Below are 19,511 nucleotides of genomic sequence, written 5' to 3' on the forward strand. Positions count from 1 at the left end.
ATGTAGTGCTTACACACAGCGCCCTGCGTCACAGATTCCATGGCCAGAGCACATCCATGGGCATCCAGAGGCCAAAGCCACATTGTCAATGGCCCACATATCAGCACCTGGAGTGTAGTCCTTTTGAATCCATCTAAAGCGCGTCCTAGGTGAGCTAGAGAGAAACAAAAGCCAGATCAATGGGCTTACAGAGTCACAAAATTGGACTTCAATGCTCAAATTATCGATACAGACATTTCCTTTGTTTCAGCTTAGATCTTCCCACAGAGACACTGTCATCATAAACTTTGCACTTGTATAGCACACTCCTCACCCGTTAGGGTCTCAAGGTGCTGTACGCATACCGCTGTGGAACCCCTCCTGGCCTTTCCCTATGAGGCACCCACTCCTGGACAGCCCGAGGGTGAAGCCAAGCATCCAAGCGCTGTTGTGGAGATTAAGCCAGCTATTGCCCAGAGTTACAGAGTGGGACCCATTAATTAGATTAGGCACTGAGGCGAGAATTATCTGGTCCAAAGGAATTGAGCCCAAGACCCACCGAGGTGGGAATTGAACCCAGATCTCCGCAGCAGGGTCTGCTGCTCTAACCATTGTGCCACACTTCTTGATGAATCATGAATTCTACCCACATCCAACTATACCCTTGTGACACCATTGACATTTCATTCTTAGGGAGCTGTTATAATGTGTCTTGCAGTGCCTGCAAGTCACTTTAAAAGGCATGCCTCACAGGAATTGCAAAAAAAAAAAAAAGACCAAAACACTTGGCATAGAGAAAAAAGCTAACGTGCCCCATGGGTAGTCCACTTTAACCACAAACTCAAATCCTTTTCACCAGGTAGTCAAAAAGGACACTGGCCTCGCCCCCATATTTCATGGTACTCACAGTTCATCCTAGCACGAGACGAGTACAGTAGAGGCAGCATCCATATGTGCTTCAGTCACTCAACCAAATAGATGTTGTGAGGTTGTGGTACATTTCTAGCCCCAATCCAGGTACACCACTTCACCCAAACCTCTTCATCCCCACCAACCCCAACACTTGAAAAGATACATATTCACATTTTCACTGGGGAATGGAGTGACCTGGTGAGCCACAGGCTTCCCAACTGCTTTAGTCTTATGAGTATGACTCAGTGTAGCACAGAAGGTTCTGCACCACTACCTATCCAGTGTCCTGATGCTGCACTTCATATCCTGTTCTACAACCCCCAACCCCCGTGCAGTTTTGGAGAGACGGGTGAAAGCATTTGTGGGCCTGGCACATCTACACTGCTCAGATGATTCATAGCTTATGCAAACCCATACAGAGTAGAAGGGGCACAGAGCAGGGGATGGGGAGGAATAGATCATCATGGTTCCAGATAATACAGACATTATTCATTATTCAAGGGGCTCTATTGGTATAGAAGATCAAATTATATACCTTCTTTAATATTCTTTCTGCTGGATACTCTATAAACTCATCTTTCATATTCCTCCAGATGCTAGACAGGATCCGGAACTTTTCATAGCTTTTGCTCCAGCATGCCCCAAGTGATACCAATGGACTCCATGGTTGTAGGAGGCTGGCCTGGTATGTAGTGAGTACCAAGGGATACTTACACTCTGCACCAGGTCCAGGTATCCCTTATTAGTGTAGAAGAGGTGTCTAGCAGCTTTGGCTGATAGAAAAGGGTAGCTTAGCAGAGCAGCTTAGGCTGAACTAGGAGACATGCAAAGCTCCCACTATACCACTGATGTCATATGCACAATATCATAAGAAAACACAATACACAGATATACTAAAAATAAAGGTACTTTATTTTTATGACAATATGCCAAAAGTATCTCAGTGAGTACCCTCAGTATGAGGATAGCAAATATACACAAGATATATGTACACAATACCAAAATTATTCAGTAATAGCAATAGAAAGCAATGTAATCAATGTACAGTCACAATAGATTGCAATGAGAGCACATAGGTATAGGGGCAACACAAACCATATACTCTAGAAGTGGAATGCGAACCACGAATGGACCCCAAACCTATGTGAGCTTGTAGAGGGTCACTGGGACTGTAAGAAAACAGTGAGGGTTAGAAAAATAGCCCACTCCAAGACCCTGAAAAGTAGGTATAAAGTGCACCTAAGTTCCCCAGAGAGCACAGAAGTCGTGATAGGGGAATTCTGCAAGGAAGACCAACACCAGCAATGCAACAACAATGGATTTCCGGACGAGAGTACCTGTGGAACAAGGGGACCAAGTCCAAGAGTCACGACAAAGTCAGGAGTGGGCAGATGCCCAGGAAATGCCAACTGAGGATGCAAAGAAGCTGCCACCGGATGGTAGGACTTCCCCTTTGGAGGATGGATGTCCCACGTCGTGAAGAAGCTTGCAGAGGTGTTTCCATGCAGAAAGACCGCAAACAAGCCTTGCTAGCTGCAAGGGTCGCAGTTAGGGTTTTTGGATGCTGCTGTGGCCCAGGAGGGACCAGGATGTCGCCAATTGCATGAGGAGACAGAGGGGGCACCCAGCAAGACAAGGAGCCCTCTCAGAAGCAAGCAGCACCCGCAGAAGTGCCGGAACAGGCACTACGAAGAAGAGTGAACCAGAGCTCACTCGAAGTCACAAAAGAAGATCCCACGACGCCGGATGACAACTCAGGAGGTTGTGCACTTCAGGTTAGAGTGTCGGGGACCCAGGCTTGGCTGTGCACAAAGGAAATCCTGGAAGAGTGCACAGGAGCCGGAGCAGCTGCAAATCACGCGGTACCCAGCAATGCAGTCTAGCGTGGGGAGGCAAGGACTTACCTCCACCAAACTTGGACTGAAGAGTCACTGGACTGTGGGAGTCACTTGGTCAGAGTTGCTGAGTTCCAGGGACCACGCTCGTCGTGCTGAGAGGGGACCCAGAGGACCAGTGATGCAGTCTTTTGGTGCCTGCGGTTGCAGGGGGACAATTCAGTCGACCCACAGGAGATTTCTTCGGAGCTTCTAGTGCAGAGAGGAGGCAGACTACCCCCACAGCATGCACCACCAGGAAAACAGTCGAGAAGGCGGCCGGATCAGCGATACAAGGTTGCAGTAGTCGTCTTTGCTACTTTGTTGCGGTTTTGCAGGCGTCCAGAGCAGTGAGCGGTCGATTCCTTGGCAGAAGGTGAAGAGAGAGATGCAGAGGAACTCTGATGAGCTCCTGCATTCGTTATCTAAAGAATTCCCCAAAGCAGAGACCCTAAATAACCAGAAAAGGAGGTTTGGCTACCTAGGAAGGAGGATAGGCTAGTAACACAGGTAAGAGCCTATCAGAAGGGGTCTCTGACGTCACCTGCTGGCACTGGCCACTCAGACCAGTCCAGTGTGCCAGCAGCACCTATGTTTCCAAGATGGCAGAGGTCTGGAGCACACTAGGGGAGCTCTGGGCACCTCCCCTGGGAGGTGCAGGTCAGGGGAGTGGTCACTCCCCTTTCCTTTGTCCAGTTTCGCGCCAGAGCAGGGCTGGGGGATCCCTGAACCGGTGTAGACTGGCTTATGCAGAGATGGGCACCATCTGTGCCCATCAAAGCATTTCCAGAGGCTGGGGGAGGCTACTCCTCCCCAACCCTGACACCTTTTTCCAAAGGGAGAGGGTGTAACACCCTCTCTCTGAGGAAGTCCTTTGTTCTGCCTTCCTGGGCCAAGCCTGGCTGGACCCCAGGAGGGCAGAAACCTGTCTGAGGGGTTGGCAGCAGCTGCAGTGAAACCACGGGAAAGGCAGTTTGGCAGTACCCGGGTCTGTGCTAGAGACTCGGGGGATCATGGAATTGTCTTTCCAATGCCAGAATGGCATTGGGGTGACAATTCCATGATCTTAGACATGTTACATGGCCATGTTCGGAGTTACCATTGTGACGCTGTACATAGGTAGTGACCTATGTACAGTGCACACGTGTAATGGTGTCCCTGCACTCACAAAGTCCGGGGAATTTGCCCTGAACGATGTGGGGCCACCTTGGCTAGTGCCAGGGTGCCCACACACTAAGTAACTTAGCACCCAACCTTTACCAGGTAAAAGTTAGACATATAGGTGACTTATAAGTTACTTAAGTGCAGTGGTAAATGGCTGTGAAATAACGTGGACGTTATTTCACTCAGGCTGCAGTGGCAGGCCTGTGTAAGAATTGTCAGAGCTCCCTATGGGTGGCAAAAGAAATGCTGCAGCCCATAGGGATCTCCTGGAACCCCAATACCCTGGGTACTTCAGTACCATATACTAGGGAATTATAAGGGTGTTCCAGTATGCCAATGTGAATTGGTGAAATTGGTCACTAGCCTGTTAGTGACAATTTGTAAAGAGAGAGCATAACCACTGAGGTTCTGGTTAGCAGAGCCTCAGTGAGACAGTTAGGCATCACACAGGGAACACATACATATAGGCCACAAACTTATGAGCACTGGGGTCCTGGCTAGCAGGGCACAAGTGACACATAACAAACATACTGAAAACATAGGGTTTTGACTATGAGCACTGGGTGCTGGCTAGCAGGATCCCAGTGAGACAGTGAAAACACCCTGACATATACTCACAAACAGGCAAAAAGTGGGGGTAACAAGGCTAGAAAGAGGCTACTTTCTCACAATGGTCTGCTTCAAAGAACAGGGAAGGTGGAAGGGTGTTGAGGAATCTCTGCTTAGACAGAGTATCCATACTGCAGTAGTTCCTTCGAAACAGTGAAAAGTTTTAGATATGTACTTTCACCAGGAACTCCAGTAGGACTGAGTACAAAGAATTGAGTGAAAGGGCCCTCCTTATCAACTTGATTTTTGAGACAGTAATGCCAGGTGAAGACATGTACAGACCTTGACTCAACTTGCTAATGTTGTCTTGATAGCCTTGGCTCAGGTGGAATGAGCATGATGACCCTTATGAGGCTCCTTTTTTGGCCAGGTCATGGCGTGTTTTTATGCACAGGACGATCCACTTAGACTTCTGGACTGGTTTCCCCCTCTTACCAATAGCAAAGTCAATACAAACAGTTGATCGACCACCCAGTGCTCCTTAATGTGCTTGATCTAAAAACTAAAAGCTGTTTTTGGGTGCAGATGGTGAAGCCTCTTCTCTTTCTTAGAGGGGTGAGACAGAGCGAAAAATGGAGTAAGAGTGATAGAATATCCCAAGTGAAAAAGTGACACTAACTTCAGTAAGAAGGGGGCATGAGTGTGAAGCACTAACTTGTCTGGGAAGAAGGCAGTATACAAAGGTTGTACTGACAGGCACCTATAGCTCACTGACACAGAGTGCCGAAGTACTTGTAATGTGAAATACCTTCTTTATGGTCAGCAGTCTTTATAAGCAACTGCGCACAGGCAGAAAGTGCAGGCACATCAAGAAAGTGAGTACCAAATTAGGAACCTTTGGGGCACCTTCATTAGCCCCTTCAAGAAAATCATCACAATTGAGGTGGGGAATAATAAAGTTTGGTAGGCAAATGTAGAAAGACTAAATTGGGCAAAAAATAACCTTTAATATCCCCACTGCAAAGCCCAGTTGATTCTGCTCATTCTCCAAGGTATGGGTTCTGGAGATTTGATTGCAGGACCCTGTCTTTGTGCTGAGACAAGAAGAGGTTTTCAGACTGGAGGCAAATGCTGACGCTCAGTGGGTTGGAGTACCACACTGTTAAAAAGTTGACTTAGCTTAGAAGCATCTTCGTTATGAAGAGTGATAAATTTCATTTGTTACACATATTGACATTGATCCGTGTTTGTGTTACGAAAGGGGCTACCATCTTTCTAAAGGTGCTGCTGACATATACTGCGATTGGACTACAACAATCATAATGCATTTAAATTTTGATGAAGAAGGGTTGATAAATCTGCTACTCACCAAGCAACCAAATATATTGAAGGTTATGTGTCACCATAGTAAGACCAACATTTCTCCTCTGTAGAATCATGTCACTGTAGTTTAATCCTGGACTGCCAGGCACAGCAGTTCAGTATAGAAAGGTCAGCATTGCACAAAATGTGCACATAGATGGTATGCTTTATTTTTCAATTGCAGCACACATGTGCCTGTTTAAGTTAGACCACCAGATGTACATGAGTGCAGTCAATTGACTCTAAGGCATCAGGAAACGCCATTGTTGCTTGGAACTTTGGCAAGATACATACTGTGTTGATCATCTGGAGAGTCTACATAGGAGGTTTAAAGGTGTAGCCATAGGATGGGCATTACAAAATCAGACATGGTATATGTTTTGATGACTCCACAGACCAAGGTCACAATTTATTGAAATAGACATGATATATAATATATCAGCTGGTGGTTTGGAGCCATAGACAAGGCCTTTGCTATGTCAGGTCCACTGTCATCGACTGACTTATAGTGCCAACAGAAATGATCACAAGAGGGCATCAGATTGCATCTAACATTCTCAAAAACAGTCTCGTTACTAGGGGTAAAGGAATAGCCAAATGGTAAAATATAATTTTGCTTAGAGCTCTAAATACCCCTGTACCAGAGCTGGCATCAGCTAACTCCATTTCATTGTACAGAAAGGACCACAATTTTAGTCTTGCATTCACTCACTGGTCCTTATAGATCATACTACTATGGAGCTGTGTCATGTAGCAAGCATTTCACAATTTATATCATGGGCCACCTACCTTTTGTTCCAATAATTAGGGTAATGCCACCCCACATAATATATAACTGTATAATTCGAAACAATTGTTTTAACAGTCAGAGTTAGGATTTTCAGCTGCCAGAAACCATTATTTCTTCACTAACACTGTCTACAGTCCAGTTATAGCTTGGAAGATTCCACATTTGAATTCGACAAGTGCTTCAAAATACCCAATTTAATACACATTTTTCATAATAGGATTACCTTAAATACATTGTGACACTTTGATAGAAAGCCTGTCCAAAAAGCATACATACATGGTGGAGGGTGGAAGGTAGACCATGACTCTTCTCCAGTTCTGGAACCTTTCTGAGGTATACACCGAGCTTTCAGTGTAATGTAGACAGCCAATGCTAGGGGGCACACACTCCTCCGTCACCTGATGCCAGTCACGCCCATTATTAAGAGAATACTGGAGCTGGACGTTGTGGGCGTTAATGAAGGGCTTGCTGCAGCCCATGTTCAACTCAAACTGCAGGAAGCTGGAGGCAGACACATGGAAGTCCCAGGTCTCAGCATAGCGAGGCTTTCCTGATAAGGCCAAAGACAGATTTCAGTCACCAATCATGAAGCAACAATTGGACAAGCATTGAGCATTTACACTCCCCTTGTGGCAAGAACCTGTATGGTGACTGTCACCAGTCAAGGACTACATTCAGATACTGAATAGAAGACATCATTTTGTATCCATTTTGGAACTAGATTGCTTGAACTTTCAGCAAATCTTAAAGTAAACTGTCAAGCTCGGACAGGTGAATGAGTGTTTGCTCTCCCTAAGCAACAGTTCTTTTTATTCAGTACTATAAGTTGAGGATTCTTGTATACTGAGATGACATTTTCATTGGAGTAATTCTATCATGCAGTTGAAATGAAATCATTACACAGTATTTGTGTTGCAACAATCAATGTAGGTTGCCTTGGTTAATGTGAACGCCAACTCTGCTTCCCGCTGAAGCTTTTTACAATGGGCTACATTGCATAAAATGTGATTAGTTTCTATCTGAGGCCGATAGTATTGACAATGAGCAATGTCCAGCTTTCACGCTCGCCCCTCCTCAGATCAAGCCACTGTAATGTGAAGAATACGACTGGTCTGACATGAAAAGTGTAAGACCTAGCAGATGAGAATTTCTTGAGCATGTACATCTACAGAGCACACATCCTCTGTGCAGCCTTTATCAAGGGAATTCATCCCAAAAAGAACCTACAGATAGAAGTTGTGCCTATCCAAACTGTCACTGGAAACACCCACTTTTTAGCTTCAGAGATTTTAACGAGAAGTTGAAACCAATTTCCCAGATTATTGGCAGCCTCACTTTAAAGGTAACTGCACACAAAAAAGACAGAGCTTAACAGTAGCCAGCAAAAACGACGAGGCGCTTCTCTCTGAGTGGTCCTCATCAATGTGATGTACTTACACCATTTAATGAGAAAAGCTGCAAGAAGGAGGGACACACCACACGTCTAATTGCTAGCAACACAGCCAGTGCTGACATTTCGCCCATTGCATATTCCCCTTCATTACCTTGTCAACACATAGACCAACCAGCTACCGAAGCAGACCACCTACTAGCATCTATTTCTTGATACATACCTATGTTTTCGCTGAACATCAGAGCTGTGTCCATGGACAGACAGTCAATCTCTACTTGGCCCCCTTGAATCCTGTACCAGTTAGCCTGTAAGTCTCCAGCGCCATCAAATTTATCCTGGAAGCTTGTTCGGGAGCTGTCATTCATCCCTATGAGAACATCATCCAAGGCCCACTGTGCAGAGAGCTTTCCTATAAAAGCAGAGATGGGGACAAACATACAGTTACCTAATCTTATTCTGCTTAATACTATCATGCGTGTTGGACTGAATGGAAAATTGTTTTAATCAAAATCACACTGACATTGATCCTTATTATTGGCAATTCCCTATATTGTAAACTCTTCCAATGTTAGTCTTGTCTATGCAATTTCCAGTACTTCCCTCAAAGAAACAATTTATGCTCTAATTTTATTTTATGCTCGCTTATGTGAGGCTGATGTTCTGATAAGTGCAAACCTGCTACACATGGGCTCCAACGCAGACATGTTTTAATGTCACTGACATTTCACAGACATGCTTTAATGTCACTGACATTTCACAGATATGAGATAGTGTCATGAAATTTGCTGTTAGGATGATTCACGCTAACTTTAGACTCTGCTGAACTATGTGATACAGGCAGTGCTTAGTTTGTAAATAAAAAGGTGCCGGTGCCCAAAGCCCTCCTCTTAAACATGCGGCTGCTGCAAGTGAACATGGAATACTGAGGGGGTGTAATCCTGAACCCATCTCGGGCCTCTTCAATCCCTATAAAGCCACTCCCTCCCCCTTCAGCTTTCTACCTTTGTGACGCTTTTTCGTTTTTCCTTTCATCCGTCTTTCACATATGTCTTTTTTCGCAGCAAATGCTTGAGGCAGAAGAATAAGCCCCGGCCCTCAGAAAAAAGTGCCGGTGCTCAGCATCGGAAACAAGCACAAATTAAGCACTGGATACAGGCTCTGGATATGGGTAAACCTTTTCCATGTCTGTTGGTAATTTAATGAAATGTAAACTGGCAATGCCTAAATGAACAACCCATCATGGTATTGTCATTACTTTGCAAATACACATTTTTGCCAGGTTGAAAGGTCTATTAGGATCCAAAGGTTTTCCCAGAGAGCTGTTCTAGCTTAAATCATCCATCTGTTTGCCAGGTTTCATCTAACATTTAGGGCCATATGTACGAACACTTTTTCCCATAGACACAGAATGGGTAAAAACCTTTGCTACATCTGGCCCCTAGTCTCTTTTCATCCTTCTAAGAATGCTGATATCTCCAGTATCTCAATATTTTCTACTAAACCCCACTTATTTAGCTTCAATGTCAAATTCTTGATAGGGTTTGAATTTATATTTGTATCACCCTTTGATGAAGTATAAATGATTTTGCAGAAGACAAAAAAGAAAAATATTCATCTTACTAACCAATTTACCAAGCAGAAATGTTCACCTGCTTTGTAGTGGAGGTTGAGGAAAGAATCAAGGTTTATAAGGGACACTCAGTTTTAAGCATGTACTGTACCTTCAGTGGGTACACAGTAGTAGGCAGCCCAAAGTCTCTGTGGATAGAACACCTACAACTCCAACGGAAAGTAGAGCCAATATAAGAATTTAATTAATTATCCACTGCATGGTGATGTCTGTAATACGTACAAAAGCACATACAATATTTTTATGCCACATTTTTTAACTCGTGTATTCATGGAAGTCATTTAATGCAGAAGAAATCTACACCATTAAATACCCAGCATTTCACGCTCGCAAGGCACCTCGTATAATCCACATTGTAGGAATGTGCCTTTTTGTGTGGTCTCCTCGAGTTCTTTTAATTTTTTGGGACAGATTTATATACTGCCATATTTAAGTTCTGGGTGCTGGAAGCTGCTAAACACCGCTTAGTGTATCTTTATTGTCCCCTACAAAGAGGAAAGTATTCATCCACCTCTTAGTGTGTCTGTATTGTCCCCTACAAAAAGGAAAGTAATCATCTGGGATATTTGGCTTTGAGGTAGGGTCATGGTGACAATCCACAAAAACTGTGCAAGGCTTCTAAGTCGGACGTGGCATGTGGGTTGTGGTGCAGCTTTGTATTATTCACATAAGACTTTAAAATATGACAGCTCCACTGCCCCACCATCACTGTATGTAACAAACACCTGTCAGAACAATCCCTTTAGAAATGTTTAAATACTTTTAATATTAAATAAGTCACATGCAAATTATGCTTGGCATTCGACAATGCCTAGGAGCATAAGGTGTATAAGTGAGACATGCCAAGCATGTAATCGACTTGTTTCTGCGGTAAAATAATTAAAATATGCTTCTTTCTCCTCAGACCAAAGAAACCTTCCCCTTGGCAAAGGCCTGCTTTCTGTGTATAACCATAAATGCCTAACTATGAGTAGGGACTGCATAGAAATATCATGTCCACTGCATTTTGCAAGTTATTATAAATCATACATGGGTGAACTTGGATTTCTAGTGCAAACATCACAAAGATAATTTTTATAATTTTTGTATCACTGCCTAAACCATGGTCATCCCCTAAACTGTTTCTGATAGGTACAACACTAATTACAGAGGCTGTAATTAGATGCATTCAAGAACAGAAATGCAGAAGAAAAGGTGGAACACAATCTCTATTCAGGGCCTGACTAGAAAATAAAGAGGGCTTCTGGGGCAGCTGTAATTGTGGGAGATCCCTATCAGCTGCATAGCAGAAAGATAATTTCAGAACCCCCCCTTCCTCCCCCCCCCTCCCCCCCCCCCCCCAGGGATCATCTGCCTGCACTTATTAGAAGAATGTGAGGGGAAAGAAAGGGAAACACAATGTCACACACAAAGGACAAAGTAAAAATGCCTGGAGGTTCCATGTTTATTCAAAGGTAATACATAGCTTTACTCAAAATGTTGAGGTCTGGCGGTTCAAAGAACATCACTTGAATGAGGATGAAGGGCTATGACCTCCCTATGTAAATTCTACTAACCAAAGAGTATCCCTTCTGGAGTTCTAGTGACTCCACAGGGAAGAAAAGGGTGGAATTCTGGTACGTGCCACACCTATGCACTACTCCTACTGAAGTAGGAAGGGAAGGAAACTCTTTTTTACATAACTTTCACCCACTCTAATAGTGGCATGCTTCATCATTGCTTCATCATTGGGTTCACCGTGACTCATTAAGGTCAGGGTGGGCTCAACTGTATTCCAGGGAGCTATTATGTAGTAGCCTACCTTTAAAAATGGCCTTCACACAGTGGTATTTGCACCTTTCACAGAGTGGTGTACCAGAGTGATAGGATGAGTCCAAGTAGCTGTAGCTTTTTCCAAGGGTGGAGAGAGGAAGGTATCTTATTTTAATTGACAACAGGAAGCTCACACAGCTGAGATAGCCTTCCACCATTTTAGGAAACACCTGGAAGAGTTCTTTCTTTGATAGATTTAGCTCTCTGTCAGGACAAATGGTTGTCAAGGGAGGATTGGGATTCTCCAACAACCACTGATTGGTTACCACTATGTGTGGGTGGTTTCCAAATCCCAGAAGTCAGGAATTTTGAGAAACTAAGGAGAAGAGAATGTCTTTCTTGTCTATGTAAGACTGATGCCAATGATCCCACTTCCTCATGAACTCAAGCATCTAGTCTCAAGTGGGAGACGAAAGCTGGCCTTTGAGTTCCACTGGGAAATCAAGGCTAAAAGGGCATCTATGAAGCTGAACCAGTTGACCATTTTGGACACCTTGCAGGAGAGAGTAATTGAGCCTAACCCCTGCTCCTGTGCCTAGGTATCACAGAGGCAGCTACTGCAAGTGTGAGAACCATATGCATGACCAGGAAGCAGTTCTTGAATTCTTTTGTGTAGTTGGAACTGGATCTTAGACTGTGACTCTGCTACAGAAGAAGTGAAGACTGTCTTCTCATTTAATCAGTGTCATGGGCCTCCCCAACCCAAAGCTGTCCTGGCAGTTTGGGAATATTGGGAGCACCAGGACAACCCTTTCTGCTACAAGTTAGGAATGTGGCATTTAGGGCCATATGTACGAACACATTTTCCCATTGACACAGAATGGGAAAAACCCTTTGCTATATCTGCCCCTTAATGTGTTAGCTGCTCATTTGCTTTCAGTCACCTTTAGAAACATAGGGCCTCATTACAACATTGGCGGGCGGCTACCGCCGCCCACCAAGCTGTAACCGCCGTGCGGCCGCCAATGCGGCCGCAATCCCGCAGTGCCCATTTGGACATCCCCGCTGGGCCGGCAGGCGGAAACCAAGTTTCCGCCCGCCGGCCCAGCGGGGATGTGGGCCGCAACATGGGAGCCGGCTCCAAATGGAGCCGGCGGTGTTGCGGCCGTGCGACGGGTGCAGTTGCACCGTCGCGCTTTTCACTGTCTGCACAGCAAACATTGAAAAGCAACATGGGGCCCTGTCAGGGGGCCCCTGCACTGCCCATGCCAGTGGCATGGGCAGTGCAGGGGCCCCCAGGGGCCCCACGACTCCCCGTACCGCCAGCCTTTTCCTGGCGGTTCAGACCGCCAGAAAAAGGCTGGCGGTCGGGGAGTCGTAATCCCCTGGCCAGCGCTGCAAGCAACGCTGCCCTGGCGGATTACATCCGCCGGGGTCATTGTGGCGGTAAACCGCCGGCCCCGGCGGTGCGACCGCGGCGCTACCGCCGCAGTCATAATACGCCGGGAGGCACCACCAGCCTGTTGGCAGTGCTCCCGTCGTTTTGGCCCTGCGGTTATAATACCGCCAGGGTCATAATGACCACCATAGTAATTTGTTGCTGCAGTCAGGTATGACTGACATTGTGAACAGAGGGCATTTACTAAAACAGAACTTCATTTAACACCATCCTCTAGAGGGGATTTCTTTGGTTTGTTTCAGTGCTAAAACTACCGCTGCCAAATAGTGTCCATTTTGAAAAGAAGTCTCATAAGATTATGTGTACTTTGTGAGATCTTCATACTCTTCTATGGTCACTTTTTTGTCTTTTGTTTAAAAGTTCAAAATTCCTGACCCTCTTTACTGATTTTTGTCATTTAGTGCTGTCTAGTCGTTCTGTTACATTTTCTTTGTTTTACTAAATCTGATTGTGAATTGTAACTGTTTAATTTCAGCCATTTAATGTTGTTGTGGTGGTACTAAAATGTTTTACATGCATGTTTTATTTTGATCGACAGCTACCAATGGTAGGCCCAGAATTCCTCAATAAAACCTACTTTTCCTTAAGTATTAGACTATTTAAATTTGTAGAGCTTTATCCACTGCCTATTTCCCTACTTCATAATCCAGTTTCTCACGTAAATGCAAAATTGTAATCCATTATAAGAGTGGAATCCAGTTCAGGGTTCAGAAATAGAAACTTTCTGAATACTACAAGTCCAAAATCAATCTGTATGATTAGTCATCAGAAGAGCAGAACTTCAGCTTACTAGTTTATTCCAGTGGCGGCTCAGGGAAGGCAAAAGGGGTGGGCTGGCGTGGCATGGGGAACGACAAAAAAAAAATAAAAAAAAATTAATGTACCTTTCTCGCTGTGCAACTCCGATCTGCTCCTCGGTCCTCCACTGCAGGCACAGGCTCACAGCCTGCCCTGCGTCCAATCCTAACACTGCTTTCATGCTGCTGGCAGCATGAAAGCAGTGTTAGAATTGGACGGAGTGGCCAGCCAGGGTGCTCTGAGGCAGAGTGAGAGTCTCTGCCTGCCTGTTGGAAAGAGCCTAGTGCACATGTGTGTTTGGCCGACCCAAGACAGCTGGCCAAACATACAAGCGCACTGAGGGGGAGCGTTGTGCACTCCACCCCCTTCCCTGTCACCGCCCCTTTTAAAAGAAAATGATAATAAACGTTAGTTAACAAGAAAACAAGAAAAGGATAATAAACACAGTTTATTATCCTTTTCTTGAAAAGGTTTTGCAGCTGCTGCTGGCAAGGTGGGGGTAACGCTCCTCTGCCATAGTGGAGGAGCCGCCCCTGGTTTATTCGCTAATGAGGTTACTTCCCTTGTTTTCTTCTTGGTCTGTTTGTTGATAGTGGGATCCTTAACAAGTTTGGGTATTTTTTGCAGTTGCATGTAGCACACACATGATCTGAATGCATTACATGCCCTTACAAGAGAACCAGATGACGTTACATATTGTTTTAGGCACTGGGAGATTAAGATGTTTGCCCAAAATCAGCGATGTTGAACCGAGGCCAGGATTCAAACCTGGATTCTCAGTTGCAAAGTCATCAGCTCTAACACCAGCCCACACCTCTTCCCCTTACTTTGATTAAGGATTTCAAGAAACTTTGAGCCTGCTTACGAGTTGCCACTTCTGTTTTTAAATCATACTTTGCAAGTGTTTCCGTGTTTGTTGTTTAAATAATAATTAATGCTGAGTCACTGTGCCTGAGTTCCGTGACAGCCGCTGTCCTTGATGGTACCTGCTTTCCCTGTTTCTTTCCCTGCTGGGTTGTTCCTATAATCTTGCCTCGACTGCTTCTCTTGCAGCAAGGATGCTTTCTAACTTCTGTCAGAAACATTCATAAGAGCCTTCAGATTAACATGACTCCTTTGGGAATTTCTTGCAAATACCAGCTCAGTTTGTAATGGAGAAATCCACAAGTTCTTTGACTTCTGTTGTTTCCTGTGTCACTGTGAGGTGTATCTATGTTTGCTATCTTCTTCATTTGTTTCGTGATGTATTATAGTGCAAGGAACTTTTTGGAGTAATCCTTGTACTTCAGATGAGACAAATAGCTTTGCCCATTTCAATGCACTTATCTGTTATGGTTTTATTAATATTTGGCTCTCTTTTAAGGTCTTGCTTTTCAGGCACCAGGAGAATTATCGTATGCCTCATGTGAAGTTAGCTGCTTCCATATCTGCCTTATTACCTGAAAGTGTCAATCAAATCTGCAGTAGCCCCGGTTGTCTACATATGGCCGAATACTTCTTGTATTGCATGATGCTCTGCAGAGTAATTACTTCGTATTGTCTCCTTCCTTCCTGGTCCCAGATGCCAGATCAGCCACACCTCTGATTCCACGTCTTTCCGCCTGAGTGTTTTACTTTTTCCTGTCTACTTTGGACAACCATTGTGCTGGAGCATAATGTGATTGACTGTGATGCCATTCTTAATTTGTAAAAATATGCCTTTCCAGCAGTCACTGATTTCGTGGACCTTTATAACTCTGAAAACCACTATATTTCTAATGGAAAACAGGCTTTATGGGGTTTCTTTAAGGAACGTTATAGTTGTTTGTAGGTGGACATTCTTGGATGAATGGTTGAAGGTTACTCAGTTTTCACATACCACTAACCTGATCACTGTTGTTACACACAACTGGTTGGAAACTCTCAAAGTGAGTCATTCTAAGAATCTGCTGGGGCACTGCTTTCTTGAAAATACATATGCATAAGGCACGTTCAGGCTTATTTACAATTCTGCCTTTGTGATTTTAATGTAAAATATACAGTAATTTAATCGGTGCACATTTTCAAAGGAAAACAAACATTTACAAAAAAAAGGTACATCTTTTTTTTTTAATTTGTCATTACCACATACGTGAGGCATAGGTGTAGAGGTAAAACCACACCATATCACAGGAAAACACCTGCCTTTTACCACTACTTAATAATAATTCTGTGGGTGATAATGACAAGCACAGGCGAGGGTGGGTGAAGCACAATTGTGGCACAGCCTGCCCTTGAGGTCACTTGACAGGATGAGGGTCAGGTAAAGTGATAAAAAGTTAATTTGCCTTGCGAACATGCTTACTGCTTTTTACCACCCTAGTAGGTCAGGCAATGCACAAAAAGTACTCCTGAAGGACAGGTGGGTGAGGAGGCTTGTGGTGTTGCAATTTAATACGTTTTCCCTTTCGAAATAAATCACTGTGTCCTTGAAATCCAAGAAAATTCATCTATTTGTAGAGGTGGCTACACTCCAAAACAAAGTATTATTTTATTTGGTTCCCAGCTATATACCTTGCCACCTCTGTGCCTCAACAGAACACTTCTGGGTCAAAAAAAGAAAGCACCAATGATTGCCTTACCGTGCAGCGGCTGCCACCATCTGAATGCGGTGGCCGAAGTCTTGGCGTCACGAGGGAGTTCAATTGAAACGATCTGGGGCTCAGAGAAAGACATGAAGTCCAATTCCCGCAACAGATTCCAGCTGATGCCGTTGTCATTTGTGTACTGAACAATGACTCCTGTGTATTAATTATGACACATTTTGCAATAAATCCATGAATTGAAAAGAGGAACAACAGGAAATTATCATACAAATAAAGAATGTGGTAGGATTTCATGCTTCAGAGAATTGACTTGAATATATATTTCTAAAGGTCATAATATGTTTTACTACTGTCCAGAATGGGTGTGTATTAAGTAATAAAGCAGTGGTATAATGTATAGTCTGCCAGTACTGTAGCATTGAAACACTGTGGGCTGTCTGTGGTGGACCAGCATGCAATGCCTGACTTTCCATTAGACACTAGAGCCCTAATTTAGATATTGCAGACAAGTTACTCTGACACAATGGTGAGGGATATCTTGTTCGCCGAAAGCTAAATCCCATTGTATCCTATGGATCTCGATTTCAGCAAACGGGATACTCATCACTGTTGTGATGGAGTAACTCATCCTCCAATATCTAAATCCGGGCCTAAGTCATCCTGTGGTAGTTTTTCATGTGTATTATGTTACGGTATGTCTCTGGCTTGCTGTCGACACCATGTTGTAAGAGCTGTGTGTGTGAGATAATGTTGTCAGGGAAGTCTACTGGTTGCCATTTCATATTTGCTTATACAGCTCTTAAACAATTAAATTGCCCTTTACCCATGTGTTAGACCTGACATCCTTGACATGGTTTTCCCTGTCTTTTTGCCTCTGCCTCCTATATTTTTTACTTTGTGCTGGAGTTAATTTTTGCTGGTTTTGGTACTCTGGGCACTTTACCACTGCTCATCAGAGCTAAAGTACAAGTGCTCCCTGTGTAAATTCGAATTATGATTGGTTATCCAGGATTGCCATTTCTGATTTACTAGTAAGTCACTAACATAGTGCACCATGTGTGCCCAGAGTCTGAAAATCAAATGCTATTAGTGGGCCTAATGCACTGATTGTGCCACCCACATGAGTAGCCCTGTAAACATGTCTCAGACCTGCCATTGATGTGTTTGTGTTTGTGTGTGCTGTTTCCTGAGGAACTGAGGGAGAGTCGGGCAGAAGGGGGACATCATTTGGAGCTTGAGAAGCTCAGGTTGGAAGCAGAAAGCAAAAACTTTGAAATAGAGCAACAAGAGAAGGCAAGGGCCCTTGCTCTGGAGGAAAAGAAATTGCTTTTGGCTCATGAGTTGAGGATGAGGGAGCTGGACCCCAAGGCCAAGCAGGACAAACCCAGCATGAATGGTGGCTGCATACTTCCAGTGTAGTCTGAGAGGAGGGTGCGCATTCTTAAAGATTTAGTGAAGGATTATAAGAGCGAGATTGACATACACTTGTGGGTCAAGGGGTATAAGTCAGCTCTCAACATGAACGGGGTCCCTGGGGTACACTGGGAGGCAGGTCTGTAGAAACTCCTTGAGGCAGAGGGTAGGGACACCTTAACAGCCTTACGGGATCCCCAGGGGCTCACCTACTCTACCATGAAGGATGCCCTACTCACCAGGTATGGTCTCACCCCAGAGCAGTGCAAGGAAAAGTTTAGGTCCTACAAGAAGTCTCATTCCCAAACTTGGTTAGAATGTGTTGATTATTTTTGCAGAGCACTGGATGGTTGGTTGAATGGCAGCAATGTAACAGATTATGAGGGGCTGTACAATCTGATTGCATGGGAGCACTTGTATAGTCTTTGTTTTCCAGAGCTGTGCCAGCACCTGACTGAAGGCAAGCTGACTGACCCCAGGAAGCTTGCTCAGGAGGCGGACCGCTGGGAAAGTACCAGGGTCCACAAGAGGTATGGGGCGAGACTCTGCCAGAAGAATGGGGGGGCAAGGGTAAACGGGGAGTTCTCTAAATGTCGCCCAACCCAGTTCCCAGGGTAAGGATTCCCATCCCCCAGGTGAGAAGAAGCCTTGGATCTCTACAGGAAAGCCTGCAGAGAAGGGTCCCTGTAAATGTTATGCATGTGATCAGGAGGGTCACAGGAGGAGGGCCCCCAAGTGGACATCGGCACCCCCTGGTGCACTGTCATGGGGATTGGCCAGTGAAGCGCTTGGGGAGGAGTTGGTTGTAGAAGAAGGGTGGGAGCCAGCTGAGATGACCCTTGTCTCGCTAGGGCACAGTGAGATGGTCCAGAGGACCCTCATGCCTGAGGAGAACACTAAGAAGTACAGGCAGTGGGTGATCATCAATGGACAGGGGGTGGAGGCTCTGAGAGACACAGAAGCCAGCGTGACTACTGTGAGGTGTCACTTGGTGTCTGAAGAGCAGGTGGTCCCCAATGTGTTTCGCCAAGTAGTTGCTGTGGACAACTCTGAGTGCCAGTAAAAGGTGGTGCAGGTTCCCTTTGTATGGGGGGTGATCTCAGGTTCCTTGAGGGTATCTGTGAGTCCAACCATGCCTGTTGATTGTCTGCTAGGTAACGATCTGGAAGATTCCCCTTGGTGTGAGGTGGAACGCAGGTCACACTTGGAGACGGTGGGTCTGCCTGAGTGCATGACCAGAAAGGGTGATCAGGAGGACCTGGAGCCTGAAAGAGTGGCCCAGGTGCCTGCAAGGAAGAGGAGGAGCACGGGGCATTGGAAACCTGCCCCAGAAGTTCCCATGGTCCGAAAGGAGGTTGAACCTGAGGGAGACGCCCCGGAACCTACAGGGGTGCAGGTGGCCGAACTGGGGGATGTGCTTGAGCTGACCCATTGGCAGCAAGTAGGGGGTCCCACCAGGGAGGAGTTCTGCAGGAGCAGAGGACATTCCCTTCTCTTGAGGGTCTGTGGAGGCAGGCTGCAGAACAGGCAGCTGGAAAGGAGTCTGGATCACACTGGATCTACTGGGAGAACAGTCTCCTGAATAGTGAGCCTTAGGTTGCAGAGCCTGGAGCAGCCCAAGTGCTGGTGGTACCCAAGCACTTCAGAACCTTCCTACTGGGTCTGGCTTATGATGTGCCTTTGCCAAGACATTTGGGGCAGGCCAAAACATTTGAGTGGATTGTCACCCACTTTTACTGGCCCCAAGTGCAAACACATTGTTATGCACATTGTAGGTTTTACCAGACATGCTAAGCAAATGGCAAGAGTGGAGAGAGATGCAAGGCTCCTCTCCAACCATTCCCCATCGTGAGCACTGCTTTTGAGCAGGTG

The 19,511-nt window shown here is 45.2% G+C and overlaps 1 protein-coding gene across 1 annotated transcript in view; it reads right to left on the reverse strand.

Moving 5' to 3' along the window:
* Positions 1–19,511, reverse strand: part of RELN (reelin) — a 1,304,886-nt gene that overhangs the window by 248,665 nt on the left and 1,036,710 nt on the right. The window contains exons 32-35 of the mRNA XM_069229640.1: positions 16,263–16,421; positions 8,244–8,432; positions 6,907–7,180; positions 14–154 (exon numbers count right to left, since the gene is read on the reverse strand). Coding sequence (XP_069085741.1) covers positions 14–154; positions 6,907–7,180; positions 8,244–8,432; positions 16,263–16,421 — 763 coding nt within the window. The remainder of the gene's footprint in view (positions 1–13; positions 155–6,906; positions 7,181–8,243; positions 8,433–16,262; positions 16,422–19,511) is intronic.

This window comes from Pleurodeles waltl, chromosome 4_1, assembly GCF_031143425.1.
Source record: "Pleurodeles waltl isolate 20211129_DDA chromosome 4_1, aPleWal1.hap1.20221129, whole genome shotgun sequence".
Taxonomy (NCBI): Eukaryota; Metazoa; Chordata; class Amphibia; order Caudata; family Salamandridae; genus Pleurodeles; species Pleurodeles waltl.